The sequence below is a fragment of the Haliaeetus albicilla genome, chromosome 5, assembly GCF_947461875.1.
Source record: "Haliaeetus albicilla chromosome 5, bHalAlb1.1, whole genome shotgun sequence".
NCBI classification, from domain to species: domain Eukaryota; kingdom Metazoa; phylum Chordata; class Aves; order Accipitriformes; family Accipitridae; genus Haliaeetus; species Haliaeetus albicilla.
Genome location: NC_091487.1, coordinates 3,855,785 through 3,881,633, shown reverse-complemented (window position 1 = coordinate 3,881,633; position 25,849 = coordinate 3,855,785). Strand labels below are relative to the sequence as shown.

At 59.9% G+C, this 25,849-nt stretch overlaps 2 protein-coding genes across 2 annotated transcripts; both read right to left on the bottom strand.

Annotated features, from left to right (window-relative positions):
- Nucleotides 1-4,533: 4,533 nt before the first annotated feature.
- PTGER2 (prostaglandin E receptor 2) lies at nucleotides 4,534-9,301 on the bottom strand. The gene is made up of 2 exons (XM_069783080.1): nucleotides 8,408-9,301; nucleotides 4,534-6,262 (listed from the first exon to the last, which is right to left on the bottom strand). Exons 1-2 carry the CDS (start codon nucleotides 9,257-9,259, stop codon nucleotides 6,017-6,019), a joined length of 1,098 nt encoding a protein of 365 aa, XP_069639181.1. The 5' UTR covers nucleotides 9,260-9,301; the 3' UTR covers nucleotides 4,534-6,016.
- A 6,191-nt stretch (nucleotides 9,302-15,492) lies between these two features.
- Nucleotides 15,493-19,219, bottom strand: PTGDR (prostaglandin D2 receptor). The gene is made up of 2 exons (XM_069783078.1): nucleotides 18,153-19,219; nucleotides 15,493-16,140 (listed from the first exon to the last, which is right to left on the bottom strand). Exons 1-2 carry the CDS (start codon nucleotides 18,966-18,968, stop codon nucleotides 15,874-15,876), a joined length of 1,083 nt encoding a protein of 360 aa, XP_069639179.1. The 5' UTR covers nucleotides 18,969-19,219; the 3' UTR covers nucleotides 15,493-15,873.
- Between the last annotated feature and the right edge of the window lie 6,630 nt (nucleotides 19,220-25,849).

Below are 25,849 nucleotides of genomic sequence, written 5' to 3'. Positions count from 1 at the left end.
CACTTTGGGAACTGCATCAGCGCTGGCAGATTGGCGGCATTTCCCTGCGGATTTGATGGGCGCTGATGTTTCCACATTTCAGGGAAATCCGGTTAAAAAAAGCAGCTCGGCATGGGAAACCCTTGCAATTTCCAGGAGCCTCCCCAAACACGTTGCCTACCTCGGCTTTTTGAGTAGGGACCCGATGTGCCCCTTCCGAACCTCTCGCGCTGCCTTTGCCCCAACGGCGAAGCCCGTAAGCGTCGGGGAAGCACGGTCCAGCCCTCGCCGCCGGCTTCTCCCACTTGGAGAAAGGCAATGGGTCCTCCTTCAGTACGCATCAGCTGTATAAAAAGCAGCAAGTGAGAATCTATCTTATCGCATGCCTCATCTGGATGCTCTTAAGGGAGAGGGCTTTCTCCGGGGGCGATTGCCAGGCCCGCCATGCGCGCATGTCGCTGCAGCAAACAAACAAGCGCTGGCCTTGGACGGCTCGCTCCCTCGCCGAGCCGCGGCAGTTGTATTTTTAGCTCCGCATCCCAGTTGGGTTTGTAAAACTTTCCCTCCTGGTGTTTTCAATCAGTTGTAGATCATCTCTAAGCTCCGGCTGGATTTTTCCCAGCGCGTCGGTTGTCCTCTTGGTTGGTTTTCCAGCAGCAGCATGTTCTCCCAGCCGGAGGGGGAGGACCCGGAGTGGGGGCTCTGCTTCTTTTTTGCCCTTCCCATGCATGTGCTTTATGGCTCGGGGGCCAACGGGGATGTATGGCTGCCTTCGCCATCCCAGGGCCAAGTGCCGTCCCCAGCATCCTCCAGCTCACCCTCCTGGCACACTGAGCTCCGGCTACGGGGAGAAAGGAGCCCGCAGGAGCTGTTGGCAGCAGGAGGGCTGCGTGTCCCTCCCGCATTCCTCCCTTATGCATCAGCTCCTGAAGCTGTGACCGAGTACCGGGGAGGGACAGAGACCCGGGAACATGCCAGGAACAAGCAAGTCCCCCGAGCAGCCGAAATGGTGGCAATTCAGCCAGTTTGGGGAAAAACTCAGCCGAGACCTTCACTCCCCTGCAACGCTGAACTAAAAAGCCAAAATGAAAAAAATTGTTATATTCATACATTGCAAAAAAAAGCTTGAAAATGTGGCTGCAGAGAGGTTAATTCTGCCACAGCCCTGCTGCTTCCAAGGTCTCATAACCCCTCATAATGACAGGGGACAGGCCACGAATTACTCGTTCTGGGTCTTGGTGTTGGGCGGCAGGCTCTGATTTTAAGCCTCTGATGTTTGGGATACCCCAACAGCCTTCCTGGAAAGGGGCGATACCCTTGCTTACTGGGCTGCAAGGTAAAATAACAGCCTGATTTACACAGCAAGCTCTCCCCTCTGGGGATGCTGTAGGAGGAAAGTGCTCGGTGTTAGTCCCCGATGACCAAAAAGGGACCTGGTAAATCCAGGAAAATGGGAGATGTGGGGTGACCTGAGGGACCTGGGGGAGCTGGAAAGGTTTCACATTAATACGTGGGGATGCAGAGATCTGAAACCAGCTGCAAAAGCAGAAGGCAGCTACTGTAAAACCAAATGTTTCTCTTTTCCTTGCACTCGAACCGTGGGGGAATTGCCATCAGCTCCGACATCCGATGCCGAGGTAAGCCCTGGCACCGCTGCAAAGCTGGTTTGGGAGCCCAGCCGTGCCATCTTCCCTTAAGTCACTTCCTTGCCTAATTCATTTAATCCGATTTAATAGCTATCGTGGCTGTGCACCCTCCTGGAGCCCGGGGAGACGGGCTCGCTGCCCATCCTCTGCCTGGAAACGCAGCCGCCTCGGCAGGGCAGCTGCTTCCCACCCAACTCTCCCCTTCTTCCCAGGGCTCTGCTTTCCTTCCAGCCTCCTGAAAGACCGACCGGACCAGCCATCCCAGAGGCACTCCATAGGGATGCCGGGCTCAGACACAACGCCGCACGCAGTATATCACATCACCCACCTTTGTAGGCTGTCCCCAAATGTTGCCCACGTTTGCTGACCCCCGTGAATGGGGACATGGGGCTTTTGTGGCCCGTGGGTAAAGCAATGGCTGAAGCACTCGGGCTCAGCCAGGAGGCCAAAACAGCTGAAAAATGAAGGCTCGCTCCTTGCTGACAGCACACAGATGCAGAGATGTTCCAAACAAGCCAGAAAAAGAGCGAGCGAGAAGGAAGCTCCCCTCCTTTCTTCTCTACTCTCCAAAAACGCTCATTTTCCCTAAAACTCTGCCTTGCATCGCCATCATTTCCCACCCAAACCATGCCCCGCTGCCTGGACCCTTCATGTTTTCCTTTTTAAGGGAGACAGCCCAGAAGGAAAGGCAGACGCCAGCCTCCCCGCTGCCACAGGGCGCAACTCAGAGCCACCCCCAGGCTGCTCCAGCCAGCTGGAGAGGGTCCCAATTCCCTGCGTCCAGCAGCTCCCCGCTCCCTCTGGCAGCTGCGGAAAGTCTCTCTCCGTTTTTAAGAGGTCTGGTGGGCAGCTGATGCCGTCCCTTGTCCCCAGCGGGTGGCTTCTCCCTTGCTCCTCTTCGGCAGCTTGATTTCCAGATGGAAATGCAGACGTAAATATCTGCCTGGTGCTTTCTGGCACCGGCAGGTTTCCGGTATGGAAATAAAAAACCATTAAGGGTCAGCACAGACAACGAAATGACACTCTGGCACCTTGCATTTAAGCTGAGCAGATGTCAATTGAGCTGAAGTGAGTCAAATTAATTTGGCTTTTGTAATGGCTTCTGTGTGATGCTAATAAAAGCGGTGTTTTGTGCAGGCTCATGGCTCAGGATACAGAGACATTCATGGCCCTCCTTGTTCTCGCAGAGCTCTAATTAAGGCCCTTTACTCATCTGAAAGAAGGAGCAGGAGGGGCTGATCGCTTTTTTCATTTTCTGGGCTGGGGGAGCAGCAGCAGCCAGCGGTAACCCACGGCCAGCAGCTCAGGGGTTGGGCCCAGCCAGCACACCCGACTCGGGGGGGCTGAGACCCCCTCTCTCCCCGAGAAGAGCGGTCCCCAAGCAGAGCAGCGTCCCACAGCATCTCTGCGTGAGGGACCCGTCTCTGCAGGATGCGTCACGGCAAAGGGACTCGGGTCTCGGGGGGGTTCCTCTCCTTGCATGCACCAAGCCACTCCCCGGCTCACAACCGACTTCTCTTTTTTATTTTTGCATTAAATTTCAGCCAAGTCATTTCCCTGACCCCACTTGCCAGGATTGTTGACCTTTGCTGGGGACAGCTCGCACAAGATTGACTCCGCTGTAGCATCGCCCTGCAAAAAGCAGATCCCAGCAGGATGGAGGCTGGGAGGTTGTCTCCCAGCCTCGCGTTTCCCCATGACGAGCCATAAACCTCCCAAAAAAACAAGCAGCCAGCAATTAGTGGTCAGCAACTGAGCTGGCAGCCGGTGGGAGCAGATCCTTGGAGCGAGAGCCGCGGGGAGCATCCCGCCTTCGGGTGGTCCCCTGCGCTGCCATGGATGGCCCTGGGTCCCCTTCCCACCACTGTCACACGCCTCGGGAGGCTGGTCTGTGCAGGATGTGACCCCCCCCGCCATTTCCAACGTGATAGCTTTTTTTTCTTTTTTTTTTTCCCATCTTTTGCATGCCAGGCAGCCTTTCCCTCTGGCTTAGAAGAGGGTTAGGCAACTGGTCACGAAATTCCAGCATGAGCAACCAGGTCACGACCATCCAGCCAAATAAAGCGCATGGACCCACGGCTCTTCCCAAAGCTTTTGGCTCCTTTTCAAGCCAAGCACCCTCTAAGACACAACAGGGTGCACAAGCCCTGAACCCCAAAAGTGCCTTTCCTGCTGCTGCATGCACGGATGGGGAAATAATTGGGGAGGGGGGTGACCGCGACCTCCGAGCGATGGGTGCCAGTCTGCCAAATCTGGACACCCAGGGCTCAGCAACAGGGTTAAAGACTTAATTGCACGGACAGTGGGGGGAGCACCCCAGCTGCAGTCCCATGTACAGGACACATCTTGCAACCCTCCCCTGAAATTCCACCCCCCCCCCCAAATCCCCCCAGCCACAGGGTGCTGCCAGAAACCCGCCGGCAAGGCTTGAGCAATAGCAGCCCATGCCTAACATCTGCCCACACACATTTTGGAGGCCAGTAAACTTCCTGTGGATATTGGCTGCCTGACAAAAGTGACATAAATTCTGCCTTTTTTTAGGGTGAGTATTTTTTTTTCTTTTTTTTTTGTATTTTGATAACAGGTAGGAGCTTTGCCTGCCTCTCCCTGGCTTCGGGTTATACAAGTTTGAGGGAAGAGCTCAGAGGTGGGGCTATTTCTGTAGCTCGGGGGCCAGTTTGCAGAGGTAAGGCCAAAATATCATCACACATCTAAAAAACACAGTTTATTTTCACTTTTTAGGAAACTGGAGGCACATGTTTCCCCTCCCAGCCTCCCCTCCTGCCCTCTCCCCCCATCCCCGAGGCTTCACCCCCCCGATGCTCCAGGCAGGTGACACGTTTCCACCAGGAGCCAGATCCACCCTGAGGTGCATCTTAAGCACAAACCCACACGTGATTCAGCAGGCTCCTTTGCGAGACATTTATTATTTAAATAACATATATTTTTTTCCTACATCACCTCAACTAACGAACCGCAGAAAAGCTCCAAATCTCGGCACCTTTGGGCTTTCTGAGCAGAGCTACAGCTCTCAAACGGACAACGAGACGCCCCGCTGGCAACAGCACAACGACACTGTGTGTGTCGGATGCTGCACGAACGGGAGCCACGAAACCCCCCCCAGCAACTCCGAATGGCAGCGAGGGCCTCGGGACAAACCCAGTTTGCCCACGGGGTTGGATGTTCCTTACCCCGGTGGGGACCAACCTGGAGCCCCAAAAAGCAACAGGCATCCCACAAAACAAAATAGCGTCGCTGAACGATGCTGCCCGATGGGGCAGGATTGGTGACCTGGATGTTTCTGCACTTGGGTTTTTTGGTTTCGTTGGGTTTTGGGTGTTGGTTTTTTTTGTTGTTTTTTTTTTAATTAAACCTCTAGAGACATGATGTCCCTGAGCAGGTTTGTCCCAAGCCGGTGGGAGGGCAGTTGAGACCACTTTGCCAGGCAGCCCGGGAGGATGAGCCCTCCTCCGTGCCAACCCAAAACCCATCAGCAGCATCACCCTGCATGTGGGTAAAGCGCATGGCTGTGACCGAAACCTCTCGTTCCCTGGTCGGGCTCTTTAGTCCCCTTGTCAGCTCCTGTGCAAACTACAGGGCAAAGAAAATTGCAAAATGGGTGCTCAGGAGGGGCCACGCAGCTCTGCTGCCATCACAGCACTAGGGAAGTGCCACAATTTTGGGCTTTTTTTTCTGCCCAGTGTCCCTCAGACATGGTGGGCTGGCACCCACCAGAGCCTAAAATCCCTGGAGTGGGGGACAGACAGACAGACATGCACACAGACCTGGTAAAGTGCATTTCCTCAGGCAGCCAGCCTACCTAATAAAGGGGAATATTTGGGGATACACTGCTCCCTTCTTCTCCTACCCGATCCCTAAGGACCTGGGGGCAGAGACGGGTGCTTGCAGCAACGGTGGCCACCCAGCCTCATCTCCAGGACCCGTACCCCTGCCCGCACACTGCCTTCAGCCCGAAACAACCGTGGGGACCTTGCTGGGAAGCACACTAGCAGAAGGCTCTGCTCCCCGACACCCCCCCCCCAGCAGTAGTGTTACAGCAAAGCCCCCCATGCTTCACCCCCCGACTGCCCCGCTGAACGCAGCCTGCACCCTTCGCCGGGCGGGAGCAGCCCCGTCTAAGGGCGACAGCGATATCCAGGTACTCATCAGCCCTTCCGATCTTGTCCCACTGTATTTTTTTTGCCCCGTCAGAGACCACACTGGCTTTCCAGGGGCTTCCCAGACACGGGGTGACACCCGGCTGGGCCACCCCGTACCCTGGCCCACCCTGCAGCAGATACGTCTCTTTATGGGCCATAAGGCAGAGCTTCGTTAACATCTGTCAGGGCTGTGCTTCACCTGGCAGATGTCTCCTGGAATGGCCGATGGATCTACTGCCCACCGGGGTCCAGCCGTGCTGCCAGTTTTGTCTTTGCGGGGGACGGAGTCCGTCTGTCCTGGCTCGCGGGGGTCACCTGGCAGCACAGCACCGAGCGCATGAACCGCAGGACCGGCGGCCTCAGGATGGCGAAGACCCAAGGGTCGACGATGGAATTAATGGAGAGGAATCTCAGGGCTAGGAGGTCCCAGCTGTGGTTGTCCTCCGCCTCGCTGAACTTGTTCACGTAGGCGCGGATCTGTAAAACACGACAGGAGAAATAATGCCGCGTCCGGGCTTCCAGGATCTGGCCCCCGGGCAGCTTCTTGGGGAGATTTGGGCTGTCACAGCACACTTGCCGCCTCCGCCGGTTTAAATTAACTTCTTGCTAACGAAAGCCAGACCTGTGCTCTGCTCTCAACACGCAGCGAGGCTTCGTTTAGCCCTAATGCAGTTAAGGCGGAGGCTGCTCAAGGAAGCGGTGGGTCTCACCTTGAAAACCACATAGGACAAAGAAACGTTCAAGATGGAAAGGATGCGGGGTGTTGGACCCCTCCGGTCCTTCCTGCGACGTGCCGACTCATAGCAGCTTACGGGGCTTCCTGGAAGGGTGACTCAGCACTCCTTACTCATACGGGTCGAATCGCCACCCCCTCACTTCGGGGGAGAGGGGATGCTCAGCCAGGGATGGGAGCTGAGGGTGTGGGAGATCTGAGCATCCCTCCTCCGGCCGGGATCCGTTGGGTACCACCCAGGGACGGTACAACCTGGGACACGAGGTGGCCGCGGTGCAGCCGGTACCCACGGCTGCCGACAGCCCAGCACTTCCAAGGGTTGCCCCGGGGCTCAGAGTTTTTTTGGGGGAAGGATTTTGTGGTACTGTGGCTTGATGCTCTCTGGGTCCATGTGCCTGGGCTGCTCCTCCTGCTGCTGGGGGCAGCCCCAGCCAGAAGAGAAAGTGTCACACCAAGGAGACACTGGCTTGGTTTGAGACGCTGCCAAAACGCAGCCTGAACACAACCCCACATGGGAGCCAGGCGATGGGAAAAGAAAAGCTGGCTGTGCTTCTGGATAAGACTATATCTGCTACCACAGGGCCCATGGGATCCCCACCAGTGCCTCTTTCCCACCCCATCTGCCCCCAGCAGGGCCCTGCCCGCATCTCCCCGCCAAGGGGTCTTGCTTCGCAATGACCACGGCACCCAAACTGGGGTTTTTTCAGGACACGGGGAGAGCTGCCCATCACGTGTGGGCCCATTGACGGGAGCTGAAGTGTCTCTCAAGATGTTGAGTCTAGCTCCCGGGATGCTCGCAAGCATCCGGACATTACTGCTTTGTCTTTTCTCTGTCTTAAAACCCAGGCAGCCTGGCTTGGCTACAGCCTGTGGTTATTTTCTTTTCCTTTGGGAAAAGAAAGGGAGCACGAAGGGAAGGTAGCGTCTGTTTAACTCCACAAGCACAAAATTAGCGCTGGCTTTGCTCCCAACCTTGGTGGGGCTCGCTTCTAATGGGAACAAAATGACCTCCTGCGGCGGCGGGCTCGCACACATGAGTGGCAGGGGACACGAGTGGCTCGAGGTGCTCCGGAGCCCGTGATGCTGCTGCTGGGATACGGCTTGGATGGATGAAAAGCGGACCTTTGGTGGGGAGAGCCCCAGGGCAGAGTCAGAGGACTCGCCCTCTCCCCTTCCTCACTTGGCTGTGGCGTTTCGACCCCGTATTTCTGCGGGAAGCCTCGGGCACGGACAGGGCACGGGATGCGGGCACAACCCTTGGGACGAGGCGTGCTGCGCCCCACGTGCCGGATCTCCGTTCGCAGCAATCACCCGTCTCTGTGCCCGCGCCCCGGTGTTGTTGCGGAGGAGTGGAGACCTCCTGCCTGCCCACGTCTCCGGCTCCATCCTTCCCTCTTGCCACAGAAATCTGGGATAACTCTGCCCACCCAGTGCAGACACCCACTGCCTTGAGCCCAGCAGCATCTCCTTCATCCCCACCTTTGGATATCGAATTTATTGCTCTGCCACCCCTCACACCTCCACTGTGAGCACCGGGAACCCCAGCGATGCCGTGTGGTCTGGGGAGCCCTACCCCAGACCCTGCCTGAGCCATGCTGCCCGGCCTCGGAGCCTCTGTGGGATGGGAGGGCACCTCTGCTCCTGCCACCCCGTCCTTCTCCCGGCACTGGGGATATGGGGAGTGGTCCCCCCAGTTCCCCAAAGGATGTGCGGATTGGCTAGAGTTTGTGGCAGAGCTGGGGTCTCCCAAGCTTCAGGAGGAGCTAAGCTTTGACCTCGGCCTGTAAGATTTGGGCCGTGGAGCGAGGGGGAGCCCTATAAAGGGAGGGAGAGAAAAGGGGGTGCTGGGGAGAGGGACCCCGGCCCAGGGGAGAGGCGGTCGCACTCACCGTGAACGGCAGGGAGCAGATGACGAAGGTGATGGTCATGATGGAGAGGAGGAGGAGATGGTCGATCTCCTCGGCCATGGACAACATGCGCCGGCCGCAGCTGCCAGCCGCCCGGGGCTGCTCGAGCGTGGCCAGCCGGCGGGTCTTCTGCCCGCGGCGGTGCATGCGGGCCAGGTTGGCGATGACGCTGAGGTTGCAGAGCAGCACGGAGAGGATGAGGAAGAGGAGCAGGGTGGCGTAAAGAAGCGAGAAGGTGACGTCCGACCCGGACGCCTCCCTGCCGCCGTTGTGCCGGAGGTAGTCCAGGTGCATCTGGATGAAGCACCAGGTGCCGGGGCAATACTGCACGTACCGCCCGAAGCCCACCAGCGGCAAGGAGCAGAAGGCGGCGGAGAAGGTGTAGATGGCGGGCAGGGCGACCAAGCCCGTGCGGGGGCTGAGAAAGCGCTCGTAGAAGTAAGGCTGCCCCAGGGCCAGGCATCGCTCCAGCGCCATGGCGAAGAGGATGAGCATGGTGGCGAGGCCGAAGAAGCTCATGGCGAAGCCGAAGTAGAGGCAGATGCGTCCTCCTTGGGCCAGGGCGGTCAGGGTGCGGTTGCGGTGATAGGAAGCCAGGACGAAGGGGCTGACGGAGCAGGTGCCCAGCAGATCCGTGACGACCAGGGCCAGCACCAGGACGTGGAAGAGCGAAGGCTGACGGTTGCGGGAACCGCGCCGGCAACGTAACAACAACCCCAGGGCCAGGAGGTTGCCCAGGAGCCCGGCGGAGAACATCAGGGCGCTGACCAGGGGTCGGACCCCGGCCGGCAGAGCTCCGCCGCGTTCGCACGACCCCCGGCCCGTCCCGTTCATCCCGCCGCCGCCCCGACACTGCCGCCGCCGCCGCCGGCACCGCCCGCCGCGCCGCCTTCCCCAACCCCCCCACCGGGCTCCGCCCGCCGCCCCCGAGCCCGCCCCGTCCCGTGTGTCGTCCGTGTGCCCCCCCCCCCCCCCGCCTCCGTTCTCCCGGAGCCGCTCTCCCCCCGGCTGGGTTAGGAACCCCTCGAACACGGCCGGACCCCCCCGGTACCGGGCTGGGAGGCCCGGGGGAGGTTTTCGGGAGCCCCCCCCCCCGCCCCCACACACACACCGGGTGGGTAGGGAGTCCGCGGAGTGAGTCGGGAGTCCCGTAAGCGGACGGGTCTCCGGGGGGGTTTGGGAGTCCCGGTGCTGATTCGGGAAGGCTGGGCTTGTCCCGGTGCTGGTCCGGGACCCCCACACACAGCCAGACCCCGGTACCGAGCCGGGACCCCCACACACGGCCGGCCCCCGGTACCGAGCCGGGAGTCCCGGTGCTGCTCCGGGAACGCTGGGCTAGTCCCAGTGCTGATCTGGGAGCCCAGCGACATGGCCAGCCCTGGTGCCAGTCCGGGACCCCCACACACAGCCAGACCCCCAGTACCGAGCCGGGACCCCCACACATGGCCAGTCCCCAGTACTGACCCAAGAGTCCCACTGCTGCTCTGCGAACACTGGGCTAGTCCCGGTGCTGATCTGGGAGCCCAGTGGTATGGCCAGCCCCGGTGCCAGTCCGGGACCCCCACACACAGCCAGACCCTGGTACCGAGCCGGGACCCCCACACACGGCCAGCCCCCGGTACCGAGCCAGGAGTCCCGGTGCTGCTCCGGGAACGCTGGGCTAGTCCCAGTGCTGATCTGGGAGCCCAGTGGTATGGCCAGCCCCGGTGCCAGTCCAGGACCCCCACACACAGCCAGACCCCCAGTACCGAGCCGGGACCCCCACACATGGCCAGTCCCCAGTACTGACCCAAGAGTCCCACTGCTGCTCTGCAAACACTGGGCTAGTCCCGGTGCTGATCTGGGAGCCCAGCGGTATGGCCAGCCCTGGTGCCGGTCCGGGACCCCCACAGATGGCCAGCCCCTGGTACCGACCCAGGAGTCCCACTGCTGCTCTGGGAACACTGGGCTAGTCCCGGTGCTGATCTGGGAGCCCAGCAGTACGACCAGCCCCAGTGCCGGTCTGGGAGCCCCGCACACACAGCACAGCCAGTCCCGGTCTGGTCTGAGAGTCCCGGTGCTGCTCTGGGAGCCCCGAGGCACAGCTCCCCCAATGCCCATCTGGGATCCCCGAGAGGCACAGCAAGACCCAGCGCCGATCTGGGACTCCCCGATTCACGGCGATACCCAGTGCCGGTCTGGGAGCACCGAGTTCACGTGGAACCGTGGTGCTGGTGCTGCTCCGGGAACCCCAGGTGGGCAGAGGGACCCCAAGTCGTGATGAGCCCCGGTGCCATCTCCACCGGCCTGGTGTGGGGTGGATTTACCGGGGATTTACCGGATCCCAGCTGTGCGGGTCCCCCATGGCCCCAGAGGCACCCGGAGCCCACGGAGAACACCCTGCCCCACGGCCGGCCCCACACCACGTCCCCATTGCCCCCCCTTTCCTATATATCATAAGAGGTCCCCATGGGGAGTGCAGCCTGCGGCCGGTGTCTGGTCATGAGTGGGGGACACATCGGAGGGAACCCCTCTTCCCACTGCAAGCCTGGCTGAGGGCGGCTCATCTGCCCCAAATACCAACTCCAGGAAAGTTCCTTCTGCTGGGGCTTCGGGCTCGGCAAATGGCACAGGAAGCTCTCGCTGTTGCGTAGTATTTCCCGAGTCGTGACCCCGATCTTCTCCCCACCTTGCTGAGAGCAAAACCTTTGCCCTCGGCCTCCGAGCTGGGATCCGGCTCAGCTGGATGCCAGGCAGGGCTCAGGTGCACCCCTTCATCCATGACGTAACGCAAAACCAGTCCCCCCCAAACCCCGGCGGAACAATGCAGCATTGCTCAGCTCCAGCGCGGTCGCGGCAGGTTGTTGCCACAAGCACGTTTGGGCTGTTATTTTTAAAACCTTGCTTTTTGTAACAGGAACTTCGTAAAGGAAACATGGTATACGGCAAACTCCAGGGCTGGGTGAGCTGCGGTTTGTGACAGCACCTTCATTTCCGACGGGCTGCTCCTATTCCTCGCTTTGGTTTCCCACGTAACGCAGCTCGAAGGCTTCTTCACCGCGGCGGGGGGGACGTGCAAGTCACCCTGCCGGTGGCAGGGCACCCGCAGCCCCAGCCCTTCCTGTTCCCATGGCCAAAGCAATGGGTGCGATGGAGGGGAAGGTGTTTTACCCGACTCCAAGACTAACCCTCCGTGCAGGCGGGCCAGAAAAACGCACGTCCCAGGACCCTTTTTAACTCCTGTCCCAGCCCCGCAGACCCGATGCAGCAGAGCACCGAAACGTGTGGACGCAGCCGATGGCGGGAGCGATGCTGTTGGCTTCCCGAGGGCTGGATGGGACCCCGGCACATCCAGCCTTCTGTGGTATCCACAAAAATCAGGTTAAAAAAATGGAGCTGAGGCCCAATCCTGGCCTGGTCCATCTGAGCAGCTTGCGGAGACTGCGGTCCGCTCATCTGGAGACCTTTTCCAAGCAGCAGGCACCCCGCAGGGTGGTTGCTCCAAGGCTTTTCCCAGCCTCCCGCTCCTTTCTGGTCTTGTGTGTCACAGCTCAGGAAGGGGTTTTGGCATCTTCTGGAGCTCATTTTCCTGGCAGCTAATGGAGCCTTAAATACCCTTTTGGGGCTTCAGACTTCTCAACTGACAGTCGCCTCTGATGGGATATTTTTGCAATAATAGGAAAATTGCTGGGCTTTTTTTTTTTCTTCTCCCCCTTCTGAGCTCAAAACCAGGAACATGCCACTTGGTACAATCTGTCCGTTTCTTGAGATGTGTTTGTTTTCTTCCTTTTGCTTTCATGTTTATCTCAGGTGTCTTGCCTTTAACAAGGACCATATGTCCTCCCAAAGGTCGTTGGCATTGTTTTCCCTAAAAGAAGCTTTCCAGGGCTGGTCCAGTTGGAGAAAAAATTCTGGGCTTGTAGGAAAGCTCCCTGAATTTCATATAAATCTTGCAGCCAAGAGGACTCAGTCCCTGGAGTTTACTGCCTACGGCTGAGGATCCTGCTCCATCCCTGGTGGGTTTTCAAAGACAGCTTCGGCACTGCAGGCAGGGAGAAACCCAGCCCTCCTGCGCATGAAGGGATGGACTGCACGGGTGGATTTCAACCCTCTTAAACCAAAACCCCATCTGACTTGTGTTTAGCAAAGCCAGACATCATTTTTCTTCCAAAGCCTTCCCAGCCTCATCCCTTATCTCGTACATCGGTGCTGCCAGCAGCCTCACTCACCACCCTGGAAAGGCAGGGCTGAGCACCGGCGCGGCAGATCCAGGTTTCGGTGCCTTGGCTTGCTGGGTTAAAAAAAAAAAAAAAAAATCAACCCGTTCACCAGCTGGTTGTGTCTTACAGCCCCGCAGGCTGAGCACCCTGGCTCGGGTGCCTGGCAGCCCCGGTGCTGCTGCCTGCCCAGGCACGCGCCTTCCTGCTTCTAGAATGGCTGAAAAATGCAGGCAGACAATTAGAAAAAAGGGCTTTTTGCAAGAGCTAAACAATTTGCCGGGAAATGAGCTTGTGCAAAGTTGTGTCTGGATTTCATGAGCTGAAACAAAAAAAAAAAAAAACAACAAAAAAAAACCAATTAACCATGCTCGATTTATGTCCAGGAAAGGAGCGGGAGGCAGGGTTAGGTGATGCCGGTGACACCGGTGACACTGCGAGCGTGGGACCGGGCAGCCTGCGGTGCCGGAGGGCAGCGGGCACGGCACAACGGCTCCGAAAAGAACATCGTTGGTGTGAGCCACAGCCTTGCACCGAGCAGCATCTCTTTATTGCCTCCATTAAGCATTACGTCCGTCCCTTTGAGGATCGCTGGCACAGGAGCAATCTGGCACGGAGGGGGCCCACAGGGAATGACTGAGCAGTGCGAGGAGCCCGGGAGGAGGAGGAGGAGGAGGAGGAGGATGCAGTCGGGGAGGGCTCGCACAGCAGCTCTCACCTCCTCAGCGTTTGGCCGGAGAGCCCTGAGCCTCTGGGCTTTTTTGGTTCCTGTTTAGCAACATTTACAACTAAATCGCGTGTTGCGAGGATAATTTTTTTTTTTTTTAATTTTATTTTCATTTTTTCCAAGCTCGGTAATAGGAGGGGGCTCTGAGCTTTGATGTAACCCCTGAAGCTCCAAACCATATGCGTTCGGGCATTAAAAAGTGGGTTGCCCAAGGAAGAATCTTGGGGTGGAGAGTGGCAGCCCCCTCCTTGCAGTGGCTGTGCCCAACGTGCTCAGGCCGGCTCGGAGCCCAGCCCTGGCTGGGGACGTGCTGCCATCTCTGGAGAGGACCACGATATGGCAGTCCCAGGCCCCACGAATGATTTATCCCTGCTGAGGAATGATTTATCTGCTCGGAAGGCGGCCTGGCGTTCCGCCGCCGGTGCAAACCTTGTTGGCTGCAGCCGGAGTTCTGCTCGCCCGGAGGCAGCGGTGACCGGCTGGAGACTCCAAGTCTGCTCCCAGAGCAGGTAGGTCACCAGTAAGGACAGAACGCTGATTAAAATTAGCTCTACCGAAGCCAGATGAACATGTCAAGGTCACCAGGACGTGCATGGGCCCAGCCGGGGAACGGGGACAGTGCAGGGATGGGGGGGTCACCCCGGCAGCCTGCAAGCCCCGGCCGAGCTCGGCGGCTCCCTGATTTCTTTTCTCTGATGATAAAGTCACGGATGGGTCAGACATTGCGGTGTGTGCATCATCTCAGGGCTCGGATGGAGTCTGTATTCGTGCACCTTAATAAAGGACCTGTTTGGGGTTTTTTAATTTAATTGCTGCTTTCCACAGAGCGTGGTTGCCCTGGGCTCTAAATGCACATATCGTGGGGCAGGGACCTCTCCTGGGAGGCTCTCTAGGAGTGATTCCTCATTGGGGTGATGGGCAGATGATGGTCTGTCCCAGCCTGGGCACCCACGGAGCACCCACGGCACACATCGCTGCACGCTCCTGGCCTGGCCGTGCCTGGTCCGTCTGTCCTGAGCGGTGCGTGGATCCGTCTGGTGGAGGAGATCCCAGCCCGGGGAGGACAACGGCAAGGTTTTGCAGAGCCGTTATCTCACCTGGCCTTCATCCTGCTGCGGCGAAACAGGTCCGGCGAAAGCCACAGCGCTGAGCGTGAGCCCAAAGTCCGGGCTGTTGACTCCACGGTCCCACGTGAGCCATCTCCAAGTCAATAACACGCCAGTAACATGAAACCGATACGCCAACCAACCTTCATTTCATTTCCTTCTCCTTAGACAACCCTGACGAGAGGTGCTGAGCAGGGAGCTTGCAGGTCCCCCCAAATACAGCTCTACCCTTTTCTCCAGCCAGGAGAGCCTGGCAGGTCAAACAGCCAGAGCCAACCCAACCAGGTCACCTCCCAAAAGCCCCAAGACAAATTTGCCTGAGTTTCTTCCTTGAAAAGCAGAATCCGTTTGACACCAAGAATAAATATCACATGAGAACTCGCAGGAACATGACTACACCTTGCAAGGCTTAGCTAAATAGAGGGAGAAAAATATTTGCCCTGTCTCCTCCAAGGACACTAAGCAGATAGGAACTTTGGTCATCATAATTTTTTTGGCCTAAATGGTCACTTAAGGCAGATATTAAATCCAGTTAATAAGTGTGGTTGAGGGAAAATGGATCTTTCATTAAAATGATCATTCGCTTGCATGCTTGCACCGCGAGGTTACACATCCTGCGCTCTGCTTTCTCTCAATTACTGCTCTTATTAGGCCTCAGGATCATTGTAAATACCAAATTAAAATAATTACAGCAGGACAGGTAGCCATCTGAGTAACACAAATGCAACATCAGCGCTTGAAGGAAGCAATTTTCAAGAGAAGAGCGAGCACGGCAGAGAAACCACAGCCCCGCTGGGGGGATACGGGGTTAGGGATGTGACGACAGGCATCCCACGGAGGGACGATGGGCATCCCACGGAGGGACCCCTCCTGCCCTCCGGCTCTTCAGCACGGCCGTGAGCTGCTGCTCAAGTTTCTGAGTCTCCACATCCCCAAAGGCTCCTTCACGGCCCCCTCAGACCAAGCCGGGGACACCCCAAACCAGCTCCGGATAACCCCCCCTCGGCGTGGAAGGGGCTCACGCACAGGACAAGGCAATGGAGCAGGGCTCTGAACCACTTTTATTTGACGGGGAGACACACACCCCTCTCCTCCCTGTGCGTCCCCGCTGCCCTGAAGCCACACGCCAAAAACCCTCCTGCTTTTCTGGAGCCAAAGGCTCCCCAAACCCTCCACAAAGTGCTGCTGCTTGGAAATATTCACAGGTACCCGGGAGTCCCCCCCCTCTCCGGTTCCTCTCCGGGGCAAAAAAGCAGCCCGGGGAGGGGGCAGAAACACTTCACGCCCACCCCTCGCTGCGAGTTGGACGCTGTCCCCACCTGCGACAGCCCCGGGATGCTCCGGAGCTGGGGTGCGGGGCCGAAGGCTTCGTTCCTCATCCTCACCAGCAGCCGCCAGCTTTCTGCAAGACCCGCATGCTCAGGGGAAGCCGAGCTGGGGGGTGTCTGTCCTGCGCCAGCCCAGGGGACAGAACTGGTTGTCCCCCCCCGGGTCAGGTCCTTTCAGGGTGGCTTTCCGGGAATTCAACCTCCGGCAAAGCCTGCGGACGAACGTGCGGAAGACGGAGGTGCGGAAGATGATGAAGACCCAGGGGTCCACGATGGAGTTCACGGAGAGAAACCGCAGGGCGCTGAGGTCAGCGTCCTCGTTGAAATCGGCGGCAAAGGCCCCCATGTACGCCCGGATCTGTCAAAAAAAATGAAGAAATAGGGAAAAATGAAGGAAGATGTCCCTACAGGGGTAAAGCTGAGAGCAAAAAGAATCCCGGGGGGGAAGCAAAAGTTTTTAACCCCTCGATATCCTTATGCATCAAATCAGCAGACCCCGAAACTGGGACTTGGGGCTGGATCCTGGCACAGGGGGACCATGTCCCCATCAGGGCCAGGAGGTTAGAGCTGAAGACACGATCCCAGGGACTGGGGTTGTGCCATGGAGTAAACGGAGCATCCAACCTCCGCAGGCTGCAGCAGTGGGTGCTGCTGTGCCCCCGAGGCTTGCGGCACCCCACTCGTGTTGCCCCCCCCACCCTGCTGCGATGGGTATCGGACCAGGGATCCGTCAGATAACTCGGCTGGACCGCAGCCCAGTGCTGCAGCATCCAGTCCCGGGACATGGAGCACTGGGAGTGGGGGATGGCAACAAGGGCTCTGTCATGCTAGGGGTCTCCCACCCCCACCCCACCAGCGGGACCCCCAACCTTGGGGAAAAAGGGGGAGGATTTCAGGGAGGGTTTCCCCCAAGTTGGGAAATCCAGTGCGGTTCAAAGGGAGCTGGATCTACTCGGCAGCTCCGGGAGACAGGGGGGAAGAAAGGGGGGGGGTTATTGAAAGGTTTAACGCAGTGAACCAACCTCCCTAGGAATAGGTGCTGGCGGGGGGGGGAGTTATTTCAAGGGGCTAAAGCCATGAACGGACTCCCCCCCAAAACCTCCAACACCTCTGGGGCAACCCCAGAGACATGGGGCGGGGGGGGTGACAGTGGGGGGGGGTATTCCAATGGGGTTAAAGCAACTACCAGACCCCTGGGAAGGGGTGGGGGACACTCAGAGGGGGGCAAAGTAATTACCCAACCCCCCCCCACCTCTGGGACAGAGTGGTAGTGATGGGGGGGTTATTCCATGAACTAACCCCTGGGGACGTGGTGCTGGTGGTGGGTATTCTGGGGGGGGGGCAATGCAATGACCCGACCCTCCCCGGGACAGGCTGGTGGTGACGGGTGTGTGGGGGGGGTTATTCGAAGGAGTTTTAAGCGATGAACCGGGACAGGGGGGTGGTGGTGTGGTTATTCCAGTGGGATTAAAGCAATGAAATAACCCCCCCTCCTCCTGGGACAGGGGGGTGGTGCTGGGGGTTATTCCATGGGGGTTAAAGCAACAGCCAGACCCCTGGGACAGGGTGGGGGACACTCAGAGGGGGTGAAAATAGTTATCCAACACCTCCCCCCCTGACTTCCCTGGCACAGAATGGTGGTGATGACAGGTTATTCCACAGGGGTTAGAGCAATAAATTAAGCTCTGCACACGGTGGGTATTCAGAGGGGGGCAACCCCCTGGAATGGGGGGGGGAAGGTTTATTCTAAGGGGCTTAAGGCAATAACCTGACCCTTGGGGACAGGGTGGTCGTGGTGGTTATTTAGAGGGGACTAAAGCAACGAAGCCCCCCTCGCAACACCTCCAGGAGTGGGTGGTGGTGCCAGGGTTTATTCCAAGGGGCCAAAGCAATGACCTGCCGCCCCCCCAGGACGGAGTGGTGATGAGGGGGGGTTATGCCAAAGGGGTTTAGGCAATGACCTGACCCCTGCGGCCAGGCTGGGGGAGTAGTCAGAGGGGGCAAAGTAATTCCCTGAGCCCCCAGGAGCAGGTGGTAGCGCCAGGGTTTATTCCAAGGGGCCAAAGCAATGACCTGCCACCCCCCCCAGGACTGAGTGGTGCCGATGGGGGGTTATTCCAAGGGGCTTTAGGCAATGACCCGACCCCCATGGACGGGGTGAGGGACTGCTCCGAGGGGGCCAAAGCAACAATCCAGCCTCCTTGGCAGGAGGTGGTGGGGAGCGGGGATTTTATTTTCCAGGGGGTTAATGCAATGACTGACAGCCAGGGATGGGGTGGTGGGTATTCGGGGGGGGTGTCAAAGCAACAACCCGAGCCCCCGGGGTGGGGGGGGGGTGTTCCAGGGGAGGGGGTCAGCTGGGTTACTCACGATGAGCGGCAGGGAGCAGATGGTGAAGAGGACGGTCATGAGCCCCAGCAGGATGAGGTGGTCGAGCTCCTCCATGCGCGGGGCGGTGTCGGGGGGGGGTCCACGTCGGGGCTGCCGCCGGGCCATGCCGTAGAGGTGCCGCATGCTGCTCACGTTGCAGGCGCCGATGGCCAAGACCAAGAGACCCATCAGGCTGGCGTAGAGGACGGGGAAGGCGAGCTGCCGCGGCCCACCGCCGGCCATGCGGATGAAGCACCACGTCCCCGGGCAGTACTGCATGGGCACCCCGAAACCCAGCAGCGGCAAGGCGCAGAAAAGGGCGCAGAGCCCGGCCGCCGCCGGCACCGAGGCGGCACCCAACCTCCGGGTGAGATGCCGCCGATAGAAGTAGGGATGCCCCAGAGAGAGCCAACACTCCAACGCCATGGCCAGCAGCAGCAGGGTGGGCGCCAGCCCGAAGAAGGCCATGAGGAAGGCGAAGAGCTGGCAGAGGACGCCCGGCTCGCCTTCGCCGCGCCCGCCGGGTCCCAGTTCGCTGAGGCTGCGGTTGTAAGCGTAGGCGGCCAGCACGATGGGGCTGAGCAAACACTTGCCCAGCAGGTCGGTAACGGCCAGCCCGCTCACCAGCACGTAGAAAGCGGAGACCCGCGGTGGGCGACCGCCGGGAGAGCGGGAACGCCGTCGGTGCTGACCCAGCAGCAGTAACGCCAGCACGTTACCCACAAGCCCGGCGGCGAACAGCACCGAACCGGGCACCGCCGACTGTCCGCTTTCGATGTACCGGCTGCTACGGCACCGGTAACCCTCCGTCTCCATCGGGTTATCCCGAGAACGGGATGGATCGTAGCAGGGGATGGGAATAACCCGGCCCAAGCAACCGGCACGAAGCCCCGAGGCTGCCCGGCGGCGACTGGCCCGGTGGGGCGAGCGGCCCCCGCCGGCGGAGGGAAGGAGGGACGGGAGGGGGGAGGCGGAACGGAACGATCGGGTACGGCCTCGGGGGCGGCCCCTTCCCGCCCACCGGCCCTCCCCGGGCCCTCGGATGGAGCCTGAGGGGCGGAGGGACGCGCCGGTCCCTCAGGAGACCGGGACGGGGACGGGGGAGTCCCGGGAGGAGGGATGGGAAAGGGGCCGGGGCTGAGTCCCCGGGGATGGGGGGGGGGGGGGGTACGGGTAAGCTGGGTCCCTGGGCAGGGGGGGGTATGGGGTGGAGAATAGGGTGCAGGGTCCCTGGGGAGGGGGGGGACACGGCTGAGACCCTGGGGGTTTGGAGGGAAGGGGCTCAGGGCTGAGATCCTGGGGGGGGGGTTATAGGGGAGGGAGCTGGAGCGGAGACGCCTTGGGGGGGTTGAAGGTAAGGGGTCGGGGCTGAGGGTCTTGGAGGAGGGGGGGGACAGGGTAGGGGATGGGGGCTGAGACTCTGGGGAGCTTACAGGTAAGAGGGGCACGGCTGAGTTCCTCAGGGGGTGGGTTATGGGGTAGAGGACAGAGTGTGGGTAAGGGGGGGCATGGTTGAGTGCCTGGAGGGGGGGGGTATAAAGGAGGGAGCTGGAGCGGAGCCCCTTGGCGAGGGTGAAGGTGAGGGGTCAGGGCTGAGCCCCAGGGATAGTTACGAGTGAGGGAATTGGGGCCAAGCCCATGGGCGGGGGGGGTTACGGGTAAGGGGGTCAGGTCTGAGCCCTTAGTGGGGTTACGGGGTAGAGGCTGGGGCTGAGCTCCTGGGGGTGTGACGGGGGAGAGGGCTGGGGCCAAGCCCAGCTGCTGCACTGGCGTAGGTAAAGCAGGGACTGGGCAGAGCTACCCCAGGGGCATTTCGCTGCTGGGCCCCATTCTGCTGTCCAGCACCCCGTGCTCTCTCAGGGAGCAGCGTGCCATGTGCCCTCACTCCTCGGGGTGCCCGTGCTTCTGTACATCGCGGGAGGCATGCTGCACTTGAGCCTTCAACCCGGCCAGGCATCACTTCTACCTGCACCCCAGCCGGCACGGCTGCCGTGCGGTGGTACCGCTGCCGAGCCCTCCGTTACGGGGGTCCCAGCCCCTCTGTGCTCTTGTCAGCATTCCGCTATCCCAGAAGCAAACCTCAGGAGAAGCCCCCGGAGCTTCTTCCAGGAAAAGAAGTGGCCACAGAAATGCCACCACATACTGTGTACCGCAGCTTGCAGGATACATGGGATGATGAATAAGCTTGAAACCACAGTTGTCTGCTTTCAGACCCCTTTTTGCTACTCTGGATGAGTGTACGCGAAGCGCAGGAAGGTATCAAGATGACAGGAGGGGTGGGAAAGGAGGTCTGAGGGGCCAGACATCAGCCCTGGCATGTTTTAGCGATGGACTGTATTTCTCATACTGCACGAAGGGAGCTGGTGACTTCTCCAGTTGAGAGGGCAGGGACCGTTTGTGGCTGGTGCTCTGTGCTGGTGAAAGCCCCAGTTCTGGAAAAAAATCGAGATAAAACTCGTTGCAGCTCGGCGCTTGCACACATGCGGTGTTGAAGTGCTGCCCTCGCTAGGGCTGAACGCGAACCCAGCGGCTGCTTCCTGCCTGGGGCCCAGGGAAGAAGAAATTCAGCCTGTTTGGAGAAGCAATCTGAGCGATAATCCTCCCAGCCAGAGCCTCGAAAACACACCCGCTGCCTTCTTTAGCAGGCCCAGCGCCCTGGCTGTTGTCAGCTCCCCGAGGATGACACGGCGGGAAGGGCAAGAAGGCGGCTTGCCAGCACCCCAGTGAGCGTAGTCCTCTGCAGAGCATGTGGCACCTCTTTCCAGGCCTGCGATCCTCTTTTTGGGGTGATACCGGCAGCATGGAGCCAGGGGAAGATGGGCTCAAATCCTTCAGGTTTTCCCCAGGGTGAAGATTCGGAAGGGGAGCCCAGCAGCTCCCGAGAGCTGATTTACTGACTCCCAAGGGCTGGGAGGACGGTGTCTGTCCTGGGCCCCGGAGCGATCGGTGCCAGCCCTGCGGCGATGCTGCAAACGCCAGGGAGGAACGGTCCTCACCGCAGGCTGGGGCTTGCACATGGGCAGAGCATCTCCACTCCTTGCTCAGAGCAGAAACTTGCCATCTTGAACCAAAAAACCATCCCCAGGCAAGCTGCCTCCGTCCGCAGGAGTCGCCTCTTCAAGTAAAACCCCTGGGTTTTGCTTTCCTCCCTGCACCGCGGGCGTTGGGGGATGCTGCTCCCCATCACCCGGGCACGGGCTGCCGGCTGAGCGATGGCACCGCGCGGTCCCACGAAGGGCACAGCACCGGCCGGTCTGCTGCGATGGAGAAGAGACCAAAGTCTTCTGGTGGCATCCCTACCGCCGCTGCGAAGTTCCTCGACAGACACCAGCCTGCCGGACAAAGCCAGAAGGCCAAATTCAACAGAAACGGGTTGCTTGGAGAGAGGAGGAGGAGGAGGAACCGTGACAAAATCCAGCCCTTACTGGGGGTGGGTGCTGCCCCCAGATACACTGGAAACCCTGAAGGACCAGGGGATGCTGCTGTTCCTGTCCTTGGGCTGCTCAGTACCAGCGCAATGGGGAAAAACATGGGATGGAGAAGGCTCTTTGGGACTATCTCCTGGTCCGGCCATGCCTCCGAGGTGCACGAGGCAGCCCGGGTGGAGGGGGGATGCTTTCCACCCGGTCCCAGCTCCTTCTCCCACTGCTGGAAGTTCTGATGCTGAGCACGGCCAGCCACGGGGACCGTCCTTCTCTGCGGAGGGGGATCCAGCCCCCAGCGCCGTTGAGCCAGGCTTGGGGCCGGGGTAGGTGTGCAGCCAGGAGCATAACCGCAGACTCATCTCCCTCCTTCATCTCCCCTGGGAGAGAAACCAGTGTGGGAAGCCAGATGCACCGAGTCCCTGTTTAGCTCTTCTTTTTGTTCATTTGCATAAATTGCAGCTATTTGGGGGGGGAAAAACGATTTTGAGAAAGTCTCGTCACTGCATATGACGAATCTCTCCTGTTCGTCACGCTTCCGATGTGACCCTCTTCTTGCCGGTCACATTCCTGGTGGAGAGGGGGGAAAAAACCCCCCAGTATAAAAACAACCCAAAGCGGAAGAAAAAGCAGCACGCCACAAAACCCAGAAGACAAATGAGGAGCTGGAAAAACTTGAAGCATCCGCAAGGAATTTCAGGGTTGGGTTTTGTTTGGTTTTTTTTTTTTTTTCCAAAACTTTTCCTGACTCCAAACGGCTTCTCCTCGCCAGCTGAGTGGTGGCGAGGGGCGGCGAGCGGATGCCTGCTCCACCGCCGTGCCGTGTTATTGCCAAGCCCGGCTTTTCCCAAAGAGCTGTGCCTGGAGAAGCTGCGTCCGTCTGTTCTTCATCAGCGGCACGGCTCAGGGCGACCGTACTGTGATTTTCTCGCCTTTCTCCAGCTCAGCACTCGCTTTGGAACTGTTTGTAGCGGTGTCTGAATAACCTAATTTAGAGCCCGTTAGATGGGGAGGGTTTTGGCAGGCAGCGCCGTGCCGGAGAGCCGGACGGAGGGATGCAGCTGGTTGGGGAACGGCGGCTTTGGCAGCTCTCGCTGGATATTCGCGTGTCGAACAAATAAGGCCGGGAGGGTCCTGCGAGGAAAAGCCAAACCTTCTCCCTGCCCGGGAACGCTCCATCACCGCTGGCTGGTGCTTCCTCACCCATCCCAACCCCACTCCCCTTCCCGGGAACCCCGGTTCCACAGGGAATGGGGGCAGAGCATCGCCTTCCCCTCCCTGGTGTCCTTTCCTGACTGTTCCCACGTTTTCCCCAGCTCCGATTTCCCCAGGCTAAACACCCACCAGGCTTTCCGCCTTTCACTCTTTCTAAGCGGTGGGATTTGGGGATTCACAGCTCCCCGACGTGGGCACATGGGTGCTCCCGTGGCCCAAGTGATGCGGTGACAGGTTGGGGAGGCACCCAGGGTGCTGCACCCCGGGGAGTCGGGGCACGGGGATGGGGAGCACCCAAGTTGGTGATATCCCGGTGCTTTTCCTCCTAGGATGATGGGTTTTCCTTGTCGGGAAGATGCCCCGAGCATCTTAAACATGCCCAAACACCCCGCTTTTAAATTGGCGGATAGAGGCAGAAGCGGCAGCTGGCGCAAGTCCCTGTGTCCCCTTGTCCTGACCGTGACAGCGTCCCTGGGGAGAGGAGGGATTTGGGGGGGGCTACTGGGATGCACGGTCCCTCCGCGCTGGGAAGAACAGCCCCGCTCCGAGTCATCGGGTGACCCAGGCGAGAGAAACTCCGGGGATTGTTTCCAGCTGCGTTATCGCAGCGCCGCTCCCCTCCAGGAGGAAACAGCCTCGGCCGGGCGGAAAATCTGCCGCGAGCGGCAGCCGGCTCGGGCCGTGGGGGCAACGGGTCGAGGTGCCGCGGCCACCTCCTCCCACCGCGTTTCGGGGAGCTGCCGGCATCGCGTCGGATCGTGGGAGCGGATCCCGCCCCGTTTGCCTAAAGGGAAGAAAAGAAGGGGGAAAAAACAAGCGGGTGCGGGGCGGGAAGGCGTCGGGCGAGGAGGGGGACGGTGGAGCGACGCTGCCTCGATTGCACAAGCCCCGAAAACCCCGGGGCAGGGTTTGGCCCAGGCGTGGGATGACGGGAACGAGGGAGGAACGCGGTGTGGTCAAGCTCGGTGGCGTTCCCGGCGCGACCGGGGGCGAGTCACGGGGCGTGTGGCCCATGTGCTGCCCCGCGGCCGTTCCCTGGGGAAAGGGCTGGGAGGTAGGGGGGGGGTGGGGTGGGATGGGGGTCCTGGGGCTTGGGGGGGGGAGATGGGGTCTGGGAGTGAGAGCGGGGGGAATTGGCCCGGGGGGGGGGGGGGGGAGGATGGGTGGAGTGTGGGGAGAGGGGCTGGGGGCTGGGAGGGGGGAGAGGCAGGAAGGGAGGGAGGGAGGAAAATGGAAGGGATGGAAGGAAGGAAGGAAGGAAAATGGAAGGAAGGAAGGAAACTGGAAGGAAGGATGGGAGGGAGGGATGGAAGGAAGGAAGGAAGGAAAGAAAATGGAAGGTGGAAGGGAGGAAGGAAGGAAAATGGAAGGAAGGGAGGAAGGGAGGAAAATGGAAGGAAGGGAGGAAGGGAGGAAAATGGAAGGGAGGAATGGAGGAAGGAAGGAAAATGGAAGGAAGGAAGGAAACTGGAAGGAAGGAAGGACAGTGGAAGGGAGGGAGGGAGGGAGGGCAGGTGTGAAAATGGAAGGAAGGAAGGGAGGAAAATGGAAGGAAGGAAGGGAGGAAGGAAGGAAAGTGGAAGGAAGGAAGCGAGGAAGGAAGGAAAGAAAGTGGAAGGAAGGGAGGGAGGGTGGGTATGAAAATGGAAGGAAGAAAGGAAGGAAAGTGGAAGGAAGGAAAGTGGAAGGAAAGAAAGTGGAAGGAAGGGAAATGGAAGGGAGGGAGGGTGGGTATGAAAATGGAAGGAAGGAAGGAAGTAAAGTGGCAGGAAGGAAAGTGGAAGGAAAGAAAGTGGAAGGAAGGGAGGGAGGAAGGAAGAAAGGAAGGAAAGTAGAAGGAAGGAAAGTGGAAGGAAGGAAGGGAGGGAGGGTGCGCTGGTGAAAATGGAAGGAAGGAAAGTGGAAGGAAGGAAGGGAGGGAGGAAAATGGGAGGAAGGGAGGAAAACGGGAGGGGGGGGGGGGGGCGGCGCAGCGCGCGGACGTGCGGGCGTGAGGTGCGGTGTCCCGGCGCGTGCCTGCCGGGGCTGGGGCGGGGGCGGGGTCCGCGCGCTGCGGGGGCGGGGAACGGGGCGGGGCGGGGCGCGCGCCCGCCCGCCCGTAGGCGCGTGACCGGCCGGGGCCCCGCGCGCGCGCGCGCGGCAGGCGGCGGCAGGGCTCGCGCTGCGGCGGGGCCGGGGCCGATCCCGATCGCGGCCCCTTCGCTCCCCGGCCCCGGCCCCGGCCCCGGCCCCGGCCCCGGCCCCGCCGTCCTCTCCTTCCCCGGCCCCGGGCCGGGCCGTGCGCTGCCCCGCACCAGGGAAAGGCTCCGGCCGCGGAATTCCCTTTTTTGGGGTAATTTTTTTTTTTTTTTGCTTTAAATTGGCGACGGCCCAGCGGCTCCGCTCCCTGCGCTGGAGGGCTGAGCCCGGCCCGGCGTCGGCAAAAAGGGTTTTGTTTATTCCACTGACCCCCGCCGCTGCAGAGGGGTGAGCAGCGTCACCCCGGGGCTCGCGTCCCCAGACGAGTTATCCCGCAGCTGCGGGTCCTTCGGTGCGGCGTCCCGCCCGGCGTCGTGCGAGAAACCCCTCCGTCTCCCGGCTAAACCTCCCATTCCTCCTCTCCATGGATTCCCCAGGCCGGAGGCGAGCCCCCCGCCTGGGCTCGCCCACGGGAGCACCCCAGCTGCCGCGGAGAAGGGACCCACGTCGGGACGAAAGCGCCCAAGGAGCCCAAGCAAAGCGAGACAGCCCTCGGCAGGGCTGCAGAGCAGCCCCTACCTCCGAGGGGAAAAATCCCGGGAGGTTTTGAACCTCACTTCAAGGGGAGGTGATGGATCCTGAACCGGGAAAAAAAAAAAAAATAATGAAAATAGCAGGAGAGCTGAAAAAAAAAAAATTAAAGCAGCCTGGCTTGCTCCTTTAGCTATGGGAGGCTGGTCAAGCCGACACACACGTGAGGGGTGATGTCCCCCTGAAACTCGGTGGGTCCGCAGAGCTCCCTGCGGATGCGACAGCCTGGCCGGAGGAACGGGAGAAGGCGGCTCCCAAATGTGCTGCCCATGTGTTTCGCTATTTCCCATT